Source organism: Leptonychotes weddellii, chromosome 1, assembly GCF_054177405.1.
Source record: "Leptonychotes weddellii isolate Sample4059 chromosome 1, ASM5417740v2, whole genome shotgun sequence".
In the NCBI taxonomy this organism is placed as follows: Eukaryota; Metazoa; Chordata; class Mammalia; order Carnivora; family Phocidae; genus Leptonychotes; species Leptonychotes weddellii.
The window spans coordinates 45,114,268-45,126,420 of record NC_138369.1 but is presented as its reverse complement, the minus strand read 5'-3'; the positions used below and the strand labels follow the sequence as shown (position 1 = coordinate 45,126,420).

The following is a 12,153-nucleotide window of genomic DNA, read 5'->3' as shown; positions in this document are numbered from 1 at the left end:
GAAGACGGAAGTATTTTGGCTTTGCTGCTTATATAATTAATTGGAGCAGGAAGGCTCCCTGATAAGTCTGTCCAACTGGTTTCCCTCCGGAAGGGGACCAATAGAATTGGACACAGCGAATATTAAGCCAGTGTAGGATTTTTGGAAAAATGAAGAAGTAAAATTGGTAGAAGATAAACAACAATCATAGTGATAAAACAAACAAACTTGTCTTCAGGGAAACTAGACCCTTGGAGGACAGCGGAAAAACAGACCAGCCTAACTGTACCAAAAAAAAAAGTCTTGCTATAACTTTTCCAAGTGTGCGTTGTTGGGTTTTTGTTTGTTTGCTTTGGGAGGGCAGGGGGACTTCTGATGGTCCAGAGAAAGGATGTTAAAGTGACAGTAGTTGGGAGCCTGGTCTTCAGACAGACCCAAGTATGAGCTCCAGTTCCACCTCTCACCAGCTGAGGAGCTTCAGGCAGGGAACTTCATCCCCTGTGCCTCGATTTCCTCGTCTGCAAAATCAGGATAACTGTACCCAAGCCCTGAGGTTGCTGGGAGGGCTAAATGAGAAAGTGTGTGATGTGCCTGTTCCAGTGCCTGGCACAGTCAGCAGTCAATAAACGGTAGTGCTATTAGTTCTTCTTGTCAACACATCTCTCCCACGTTAGTCAACAGCGCCTGACTAATGTGGTTGCCCTTCCCCGTGCTCACTATGAAAACTTTCTCTGCCTCAAACATGCCTCGTTGAAGCCTCACTTCCCTCAAATAAGCACACTGCAGTCACAGCAGAGTATTAATTAAAATGGAATGGATGGTCTCCTGCTATAGGTCATCAAGGAGAAGTCCAGAGGAACAAGTTCTAAGAGTTAGGAGCACTTTGTGTTCAATTTCTCTGAGGCCGTGTGGGGCCATTCACTTAGCAGAAATGCCAGAATAACCGCAAATTGGCCCTGAAGTACCTTCTCTGGGCCAAGATGGAGCACAAAGAGCGGACTTCTGTTCTCATTCTCCCAGCTGCAGGGCTGTGAGCTCTGGCAGTCATTAAAATAAGCACCAAACCACATGGCCAAGTCCTGCTGACAGAGTATGTTCTTAGCTGCTGATGGGTTAAAAAAAAAAAAAAAGATGGAGAAGGCCAGGAGTGGGGAGGAGGCCCCTTTGGCATATGGAGTCAACGCACATTTTGTCGGCTAATGATGCTTGGCAACTTCATGAGTTTTGGAAATAATGTGCAAGGCTGCCAAAGAGGGAGGTGTACAAGCCCTCCCTTCCAAAAGGAGGGGAGCAAAGTTCCAAACTTTGAAGACAGATTAGGCTTTACCAGAAGATGAAAACTCAGGACTCCTACAGGAGACCCAGCTGGGTTCAGAAACCTCAAATCCTTTTAAAAATCACATTAGAGTCAAGATGCCCCTGAGCCAAACTGATGTCTCCACAAGATACCGAGTCATCTAAAATGGCTTTTTGTGACTGTACTATAAGGTGGTCACAGCCGTTCACATAAGCAGAGAGGACAACTGCTACTGCGGACGAGTTGTCTCCCTCACCTCCCCGTATGCCACCTCTACCCCTACAAATCGACATTATTTGTTTCTCCAAGAAGTCCATCAGAGAACTGACAGTCACCTCCATAGTCTTCAAACTGTAACTTTCATTCTCACGGGCTACTCCTGGGAGTTGTTTTTCTTTGGTTTTCCTTCTGCTTTAATAACCTTAACCTTCACATACAATCTGTTCTTGTTCAGCCTCAGTTTTTGAGAATGGGTGCAATGGATACCAGCATTGCAGGGTGTGGCAAGCCTACAAGGGAGAGGCAGTGAGAGCTGTAAAAGCTGAGAAGGCCTGTGAGAGAAGAGAAACAACACAAGGAAGATGGAGACAGGATGCCTGCTTCTGAGTCCTTTTTGTTACCTGCACCAATCAACAGTATCACGTTGCTCCATTCTGTATATGACGGACAGCCACCTGGATTTACCCGAATCACTGTGGAGCCCTTATGTCAACCAACAAGCAAAAGCTGTGATGGTTTCCTAAAAGCTGGCTGAGTTATGGAGTCTAGCTTCTGAGTAACAGAGGCTCTGTGGTTTTCAGTTCCAGTGATATTTAAAGAGTCCTGGAAAAGGAAGAGGGGCTGAAAAATTGGGCCAAGCCAACACCTGATACCAGATTTTCAAAATATGTGATTTCCAAAGATGAGAATAAGGTTGGATTCTACAGTCCATTGGACAGAGGTTTTGCTCCTAGGAGGAGTGTCATGTGGGCCATTCTAGATCACATGGCACTTTTGTACAATTAGGAAACTGCACATCTTCCTCAAGATGTTTTACTTCCTTCCCTTAGAAAATTGTTGTAATACACTGACAGGTTGGCTCAAGACATTTTACCTTTGTATGCTAGAAAACTGGCACTACAAAATATACCCACGATGCCTATGACCTACACAAAGCACCCCTCAGATGTGGCCTCTTGTGCAGTACACAACCTGCACAACTGTAGCAGCAGTCATCATAAGAGGCCACTATGGTTTAAGAACAAGTCATGACAGAGTAATAGCACTTCTTCCTTGATCAAAGAAGAACCACAGACATAGGACATAGGATATCTGGACCTCAGCAAGGTCTCTGACAAGAATGCTCCAAATATCCTAGTAGACAAGATGAAGATGTTGTAGGGGCGCCTGGGTGGCTCAGTTGGTTAAGCGACTGCCTTTGGCCAGGTCATGATCCTGGAGTCCCTGGATCGAGTCCTGCATCGGGCTCCCCACTCAGTGAGGAGCCTTCTTCTCCCTCTGACCCTCCCCTCTCTCATGTGCTCTCTCTCTCTCATTCTCTCTGTCTCAAATAAATAAATAAAATCTTTAAAAAAAAAAAAAAGATGAAGATGTTGTAATTGGATATACTGACATAATCAGAGGGGTCAAAAACTGGTAAAATAATCTTATTCAAAGAATGTTGGTTAAGGTATGAACTGATGTTAATAAGAAACTGATGTTAATAAGAAAGGAGCTAATAGTGATAAGTCATTGGCTCAGTCTTTGGTCCTGCCCAATTTATTTTTATATATCTGTGTGAATGAGTATTCATCAATATTTACTAAGTATGTCATGTGTGCTAAACCCTGTGTTAGGGGTTTAGAGCAGGGAAACAGACACAGAAATCACACCCACCTATAAGATGGGACACCACCTGCTGTACAGAATCACTGTGAGGATTCAACTAGAAAATGCATGTACCTGACACAGGAGGCACTCAAAAACAATGTTACCAACAAAACATGTGTCAAAGACAGGGGGATTTCCATTTAGTTATTCCTTCAATAAACATTCTATCATGTACAAGTTCCTGTGCTATATTTCAGCATTCAATGGCAAAAAAGCTAAGGTCTTTGCATTTTAGGATCTAAGTTTTGAGGGTTACACAGACCAGGAATGATAGGATAGCAATTTGTGGATAAAACAAATGCCTTACAGTATGGTATGTGTTTGTGCAGGGTGTTATGGGAGGAGGAAGGAGGGGTATCTAAATTAAACTGCAAAGCAGGGCTTTGTATTTTGGCAAAGATTTGTATTTTAGAAAGGGCACTCTGGCACCAGTGTGCGCCAGACAGAGCAAGCAGCTCAGTGGTCATGCAGGAATATAGGCAAGAAGTGAGAAGAGCCCAGACTAAGGCAGTGGGAGAGAAAATGGAGGAGTAAATGTGTCAGGAGATATCAAGGAAGGAGAATCTGTAGAACTTTGATGACTGCCTGGGATGGGATGAGAAGGAAAAGTCCAGGATGACTCCAAGGCTCTGGTTTGAATGACTAAATGGAAGGAGGAGAATGGGTCAGAATAAAGGATGCAGAAAGAACTGTAGCTTTGGAGGGAAGCTGATGAGCTTCATTTTGGAGTCACTGAGTTTGAGGGCTGGCCCTCAGGAGAGATCCCAGCTCAGGATACAGAACAGGGGTCTTTGGCATATAAATGGGAATTGAAGTTGTGGGTTAGAAGAGCACAGAGTATAAGGCAGAGCCTTGGCGAAAACTAGCATTCAAGGGACAAAAGGAGGAAAAAAGTCCACAGTGCATACAGGGGGAAACAGCCAGAGAGATAGCACAAAGCAGGAGTGGTTTTCGTAAGTGAAGGAATATCAGCAATATCAGATGTGCTCAGAATTCAAAAGATAAGGAAGGAAAAATGTTCAAGAGTTTTGGTAACATGGAGGTGTGAAGACTAGGGAGAGCAATTTTGGAGGACGAGTGGGTGGAAGCAGGATTTTAGCGAATGATGACTTCAGGAAGTCAAGAAATGTGGATGGGAAGAGGTGGCGTGATGGCCTGATGGCAGAAGTTAATGGGAAGGTGTTTGGTTTTTTCCAGATATTTAAATGAGAAGAGATAGTTAAGCAGGAGAGAAACGGAATAAATGATAGGACCAGGTCCTGAGGAAAAGGAGGAGATGGAATCTCAGCACAGGTAAAAGAATCAGCCCAAAACGTATTTCTTTCACAGAATTAGGCAAAGTGATAGGGTCAGCTGGAGACAAGTTTGTAAATTATAGCAGTTGAGGAGTCTTAACCGCTGGTTGCAACTTCGTGAGGTCAAAGGCAAGGTTAGGAAGCTGGAAGAGGAATGAAAATCTGAAAGACAAGGAGGAGATGGGCAAGAGAGCTGTCCAAACACACATGAGGAGTGCCAAGCAGCACCAGGAGTCCACAGCGTGACAGTGTCAAGGGCAGGATGTGTCAACAACAAAGATGGGGATGGGAGTGCTCAGATCATCACAAAAAAAGTACAGCCCTGGTCTGTAAGGACAGACTCCTGGAGGAAAGAGATCTTCTTTTATACACCACACTCTTAAAGAGAGACTGTCTAACAGGAACAAGTTCAAAGGAAGGTAATCACAACAAAGAAGGTGTGAGAAAACCCCAGAGGTGATCATCTGGGGCTGGACTGACACCGAGTTGTTGTTACCCGGTCTGCCAAGACCATGGTGGTGCATACTGTCTACTGGGTAACAAAGCAGTATCTCATTATTCTCCCTTGAATACACAATCAGGCCTTACACTAGAGATAGGTAGAAGGATCGGGAGATAGAAAAAAGGAGGAGGAAGGCATTTTTTTTTTTTTAAAGATTTTATTTATTTATTTGACAGAGAAAGACACAGCGAGAGAGGGAACACAAACGGGGAGTGGGAGAGGGAGAAGCAGACTCCCTGCCGAGCAGGGAGCCTGACGCGGGACTCGATCCCGGGATTCCAGGATCATGACCTGAGCCGAAGGCAGTCGCTTAACCAACTGAGCCACCCAGGCGCCCGAGGAAGGCATTTCTGAACTTCACTGCCCATGGGTAAAAGTGGAGAAAAGAGGCCATTTGGACTTCTAAATAAAATCTGAGGAGGTCAGGGATAACCAATCAAGGACCACTAATCAACGAACTTTGTTATTACTTACGTCCACACATGGGACCCATCCCCACTACCCCCCATATCCCAATTCATCTTCCTCCTCTCCCCATGTGGTGTTATCCAGTTACCAGTCCAGCAAATCCCACTTCCTTTAGCCCTTAAACCCACGCATCCATCTCCGTCCGCACAGCCACTGCCTTGGTTCAGGCCTTCCTCCTCTGCCACCTGGACCAAAGCAACAGTGCCCTCACTGGTCTCCCTGCTGGCTCTGCCCTGTCCAGTGTAATCACCATGGAACTGCCTAGGTAATTTAAAATAGATGAGAGCATGTCACACCCCTTTTTAAACTTTCACTGCCTCAACTCTCCAACACCACACTTTCAAGAAAGTCCAAACTTCTTAGCATGGCAATATTAACTGCTACCGTTTATGATTTACCACCCTCCAACACCAAGTGGGTAACATACAGCATTCAATTCTCACAGCAACCCTGGGAGGTTGGCTTACACGTGAGGATACGGAAGTTTAGAAACGGAGTGACTTGCCCAAGGTCTCAAAACCAGTTCAATGGCAAAGCCAGCATAGGTACACAGGTAACTCAAATTCCGAAGTCTGTGTTCCTAATTATATATTATACAGTCTTTTGTTGCCCCCAAAGCTCTTTGTGATCTGCCTCCTGCTTACCTTTCCATAGTCACATCTTAGCCGAGGTGAACTACCTGCAGGTCATGCAGTCACCTATAGGCCTCTGCTCGCGCCACTCCCAATGTGTGCATTATCGTCCCACCTCCCACTCTTCTCCTGACTAATCTTGCTCATCCTTTAGGCCTTGAATAAAGCAATACCTCCTCACAGAAGCCTTCTCTGATGCCTCAGCCTGACGTATGATCACTCTAAGTCCTCCTCTGGCAAATGTCTACAACAGCTTCATACCATAGTGCTGTTGTCTATCTCCTTGATTTAAAAAATAATTAATTCCTTGAGGACAGGGATGTGTATCTTGAATGAGAGCCCTGTACTTAACTCCTTAAAGAATTTTGAAATCATGTCACATGAGAGGCAGGGAGGAGCTGGCCAAAAAAAATGGAAGGGGAAGGGGAGATGTTTTAGGCAGCAGAAGCAGCAGGAGCAAAGGGCTACAAATGAGAAACAACCTGTAAACGGTTTGACAGGATGGAGAAACAATTAGGCAAGATGAGCTTTCACAAGACTGGCTTTTTCTTCATTCGCATGTTAGTTCCAAAGTCACTTCCTCAGAGAATTCATCTCTGACCAGCTAGATTTTACAATAGCTCCCTCCGCTTAGCCCCAGTTACTCTCCATTCCATTACTGTTTCTTTTTTCTGTGGCGTCTAACAGGATCTGAAACACCTACCACCCACTATAAGCACTGTATCATTGACAATCACCACAACCGCCACCACCACGATCAAAAAGTAGGCTCCATGAACAGCACCTCTGCATCAGCAGTGCTTATGGTGATGCCTGGCACATAGCAAAATTCTCAGCTGTTGTGGAGTTTACTATGGGTAAATAAATTCAATGTGCTCAGCCTGGAAAAGAAATGGTGTGAAGCGGAAGGGAGAGCCCAAGGGCCTGAAGGAGGGACAATGAGCTGAGATTATGGGGTAGCTGCTTTCAGCTCAACATATGACTTAAGTCAAAGCTAGGGAAAGACCAAACAACAATAACCAGAAATAGCGAGTTTTCTGCCACTTAAGAAATTTAACCCATGGGCCGGGGTGTCATAAAAGAAATCCAAGTATTCAATTGGAAAGGGAACCTGGGTCCCAGGGGTCTGAAACGGGCAGTCACAGATATGCCTGGTTTGAGTTGCAAAGTTAAAAAACATTTTTTCTTAAATTGGTTTTGAAAAAATTGTAGTCGTCAGTGTTTAAAATCAAGAGATTACACGAGTGCAACACAAGAGTTTTGCTTTCATTTCTCCAACTTCATATATGTTAGTATTGTGCTCATAAAACTCAAGCAAAACGTCTGACTATTTCTGACATGGAAATAAAATTTTTACACCTACATTTACCTTACCTGACTGAATAAGCATTAAAGTTTGTAACCCCTGGATCAAACTGAAGAATCGAGAATCTTAGCTCAGAAAAGCCCTGACAAAAAACTGACTTCATTTAACGCCCTCGCTTCACAAATGACGTTATTTATCACTCCCATTTTACAGATGAGGGAAGACAAGTTCAGAAAGAGGTGACATGCCCGAGTCACACAGCAAATCCGGGCAAAACCAGGATTAAGAGCCCTGACGTCCTATCCCCGGTATTCCAACACCGAAGATTCAGAGGACTCCCTGACAGACGACAGGAGGGACTGACTTAGGACATTAGGAGCTTTCTAGTCAGGACCCCGGACTGAACCAGTCCCAGGGGACATGGCTGGAGAAGGAGGGTGAAAGCCGGAGTCAGTGACTCCCTGGAGGAGAGAGGATCCTGAAATCCACCAAGGCTCTCGCCCTCACTACCGAGCTCGACCCTTCCCGCCAGGCCTCCAAAACCCAGCCCGGAGGACCCCGCTACTCCCTCACCAGCGCGGTTCACTTACCGCCGCTCAACTTCCGGCAACCACGGCGTAGTCCGCAGCGCGCGCCCCGATGACGCAATATGGCCCCGCCCACCCGCCTGCCCAGGTCAGTGGTGCGCATGCGCACACGGAGGCGCGGGCCAACCTGGTATATGAGCCCCTAGCACCGGGCTGAGTGGGAGGAACTTGAGTTGCAAGGAAGGTGGAGCGTCAGGAGGTGGGCGAGGCCCCCTGGTGAGAGCCGAGCAAGCCGGTTTATCAGCTGTGGAAATGTGTTATATGCCTGTCATGCTTTGAAAAAACTGCTCCACTTTCTCTCTTTCGATTTCAGAGCATGACGGGAATTATGATCATTTCCATTTTCCAGAAGAGGCAGCATTAAACGTATCCTAAGTGTCATTAAAGAGGCAGGTGTGGAGACAAAGGAGAATTTTAATAGGTAAAAGTTCATGAAAGTCGTCAGTAATTAACCTGTTCTTTCTAGACCAGATATTATTCTCATAGCTCCCCGCTGTCAATGGGATAAAGTTACTCCTTCCAAGTCATTTATCGTGCATATACTATGTGCCAAGCATTGGTCAGATATTGAAGACACAATAGTGAGTATAAAATTAATGTGACATATAAGGCCATTCATTCATAAGGAATGAAAGTGACTCAGATGTAGCTCAATAGAGTCATAATAAAAAGAGTAATTACTACTGTTATCTGCTGTGTTTTCAGGGTTTCATATTTTCTAATCACCACAAAGGTCCTGAACATAGATGTCATATTATCCCCATTTTGCACATAAAGGAGCAGAGACCAGGAAAAGTTAAGTGGCTTGCTGAAGGTTACAGAGCTTTTGGGGTAAGATTCTAATGGAAGCATGTTTGACTCTGCCAAATAAGAAAACAAATCCAGACTTAGTGAGGAGATTACTTTATTTGAAAGGATTGTTGCAAGGGGGGAGAAAAAGGGAAGGGAAGGGACTATTGCAATAGAGGGACCACTCTGACTAAAAGATCTGGAAGTGTCTAAGGGTTAGGCAAAAAGAATTTTTCCTTAATAGGGAAGAGTGAAGAAGCCTAGAAAGAACTGGGTGTGGGAAAGTGGGAGGAAAGGGTGGCTTGATTGGATAGTAGTACGTCAGAAAATGTTTTACCTTGAGGTCAGTCTATTCTCTGCAGGGGCTGAATGGTGGCTCAGGCTGAGGGTAAGTAAAAAATAAGGGGCTTGGAGGGTATGGGGGAAGCTTAACTAAAGTTGGTTAACAAAGCATTTTGTTTGGATTGATCAGTGAATACAAGTAGTTCAGCTAAACATTTAGAAGGCAAAGAAGAGCAATTCAGAAGGACTGTCTTGCCTTGTCACATGTAAACAAGAAAGGTATCCATGAGTCTTAACCTAAGTCATACAGGAATGGATATTTCTTTGCAGTAAACCCTTTCTGGAGCACAGAAGAGTGGAGGGAGGGTGTTGAAAAACCATCACTTTTTTCAGGAGTACAGGGATCAGGTAAAATTCAATATTGTAAACAGGCTCCTCTCCTGCCACTGCCCCCTCAGACTGCATGCTTGGGTCACACCAAACTAATTCTGATGTTTTAAGCACACTCTGCTCTTTTATACAAATCTCCACCCCTGCAATACCCTCACACTTCCTCTGCTTGTGTAACCCTCTCTCTGGCTTCAAAACCGAGTAGACGCACCAAAAAGAGTACCTAGGACTAAATATAACTAAGGAGGTAAAAGACCTATATTTTGAAAACTATAAGACAATGATGAAAGAAATTGAAGATGACACAAATGGAAAGATGTTTCATGGTCATGGATTGGAAGAATTAATACTGTTAAAATGTCCATACTTCCCAGAGCAATCTACAGATTCAATGCAATTTTAATCAAAATACCAATAACATTTTTCATAGAACTAGAACAAATATTCCTAAAATTTGTATGGAACCACAGAAGACCCCAAATAGCAAAAAAGATCTTGAAAAAGAAGAGCAAAGCTGGAAGTATCATAATCTCAGACTTCTAGATAAACTACAAAGTTGTAGTCATAAAAACAGTATGGGACTGGCACACACACAAAAAATACGTAGATCAGTGGAACAGGATCGAGAGCCCAGAAATAAGCTCATTCTTATACGGTCAATTAATCTATGACAAAGGAGGCAAGAATATACAATGGGGATAATACAGTCTCTTCAATAAATGGTGCTGGGAAAACTGGACAGCCACATGCAAAAGAATGAAATTGGAGCACTTTATTACACCAAGCACCAAAACAAACCCAAAATGGATTAAAAATGTAAATGTAGGACCTGAAACCATAAAACTCCTAAAAGAAAACATAGGCAGTAATCTCTTGGACATCGGCCTTAGCAATGTATGGAAATGTCTCCTCAGGCAAGAGAAACAAAAGCAAAAATAAACATTAGGACTACACCAAAATAAAAAGCTTTTTCCCAGCAAAGTAAACCACCAACAAAAGAAAAAGGCAACTTAGTGAATGGGAGAAGATATTTGCAAATCATGTATCTAATAAGGGCTTAATATCCAAAACATATAAAGAACTTACACAATTCAACACACACAAACACACACACACACACATAATCCAATTAAAAATGGGTAGAGTAGGGGTGCCTGGGTGGCTCAGTCATTAAGCGTCTGCCTTCGGCTCAGGTTATGATCCCAGGGTCCTGGGATCGAGCCCCGCATCGGGATCCCTGGTCAGCGGGAAGCCTGCTTCTCCCTCTCCCACTCCCCCTGCTTGTGTTCCCTCTCTCACTGTGTCTCTCTCTGTCAAACAAATAAATAAAATCTTAAAAAAAAATTTTTTTAATGGGTAGAGTGCCTGAATAGACATTTCTCCAAAGACATGTAGAAGGCCAACAGATGCATGAAAAGATGCTCAACATCAACTAATCATGAGGGAAATGCAAATCAAAACCACAGTGAGATATCCTCCCATACCAATCAGAACAGCTAGTATCAAAAAACAAAAAAACAAAAAAAACAAGAAATAACAAGTGTTGGTGAAGGTGTGTAAAAAAGGGAACACTTGTGCACTGTTGGTGGGAATATAAATTGGTGCAACTACTGTGGAAAACAGTAGGGCGGTTCCTCAAAAAATTAAAAATAGAAATACCATGTGATCCAGTAATTCCACTATTGGGTATTTACCCAAAGGAAACAAAAACACTAATTTGAAAAGATACATCCTCCCCTATGTTTATTGCAGCATTATTTACAATAGCCAAGATATAAAAACAGCCCAAGTGTCCACCGATAGATGAAAGGATAAAGAAGATACAATGGAAGATTACTCAGCTGTAAAAAAAAGAATGAAATCTTACTATTTGCAACAACATGGAAAGACCTAGGAAAGACCTATTATACTAAGTAAAATAAGTCAGAGAAAGACAAATACTATATTATTTCACTTATATATGGATTCTAAAAAAACAAACCAAATAAACAAACAAAACAGAAAGAGACTCATAAATACAGAGACAAACTGGTGGTTGCCAGAAGGGAGGGGGGTGGCGAGGTGGGCAAAATAGGTGAAAGGGATTAAGAGGTACAAAATTCCAGTTGTGAAATAAGTCATGGAGATGAAAAGTACAGCACAGGGAATATAGTCAATAATATTATAATCACATTGTATGGTAACTACACTTACCATGGTGAGCCTTGAGTAATGCATAGAACTGTCAAATCACTATATGGTATACCCAAAACTAATATAACACTGTATGTCAACTATACTTCAATAATAATGATGATGATTATGATAAACCCAGTTGAAACGTGGGTATTGTAGACAAAATAAAAAAAAAGAATATCATATAATTCCATTTATGCAAAGTTCTAGAATCAGCATAAGTAATTTGTAGTGATTAGAAGTCAGATCAGTGGTTGCCTGGGACATAGAGGGGGCATGAGGAACTTTCTGGGTTGATGGAACTGTTCTATATCTTGATTGAGATGGGGATGACATGGGTGTATACATCTGTCAAAACTCATTGATCTCTACATTTTAAATGGGTGCATTTTACTGTATATATTGAATGTAACAAAATTGGTTTTTAAAATACCCAGTAGGATGGGTATTTACCCCAAAGATACAAAAGTAGGGATCCGAAGGGGTACGTGCACCCCAATGTTTATAGCAGCAATGTCCACAATAGCCAAACTGTGGAAAGAGCCAAGATGTCCATCGACAGATGACTGGATAAAGAAGATG

At 43.1% G+C, this 12,153-nt stretch overlaps 1 protein-coding gene and 1 long non-coding RNA gene across 4 annotated transcripts in view; both read right to left on the bottom strand.

Moving 5' to 3' along the window:
- ATG7 (autophagy related 7) overlaps window positions 1-8,024 on the bottom strand; it is an 81,408-nt gene extending 73,384 nt beyond the window's left edge. Inside the window, exons 1-2 of one of the 3 annotated variants that reach the window (XM_081822303.1) lie at window positions 7,939-7,967; window positions 1,897-2,098 (exon numbers count right to left, since the gene is read on the bottom strand). In XM_081822303.1, coding sequence (XP_081678429.1) covers window positions 1,897-1,928 — 32 coding nt within the window. In that variant the 5' untranslated portion in view covers window positions 1,929-2,098; window positions 7,939-7,967. Of the gene's footprint in view, window positions 1-1,896; window positions 2,099-7,938 lie in introns of all 3 variants that reach the window. The other 2 variants (XM_081822311.1, XM_081822319.1) reach the window with 2 other exon arrangements.
- The window catches only part of LOC145721896 (uncharacterized), a 108,613-nt gene that overhangs the window by 88,641 nt on the left and 7,819 nt on the right, over window positions 1-12,153 (bottom strand). The gene's annotated exons all lie outside the window — the stretch shown is intronic.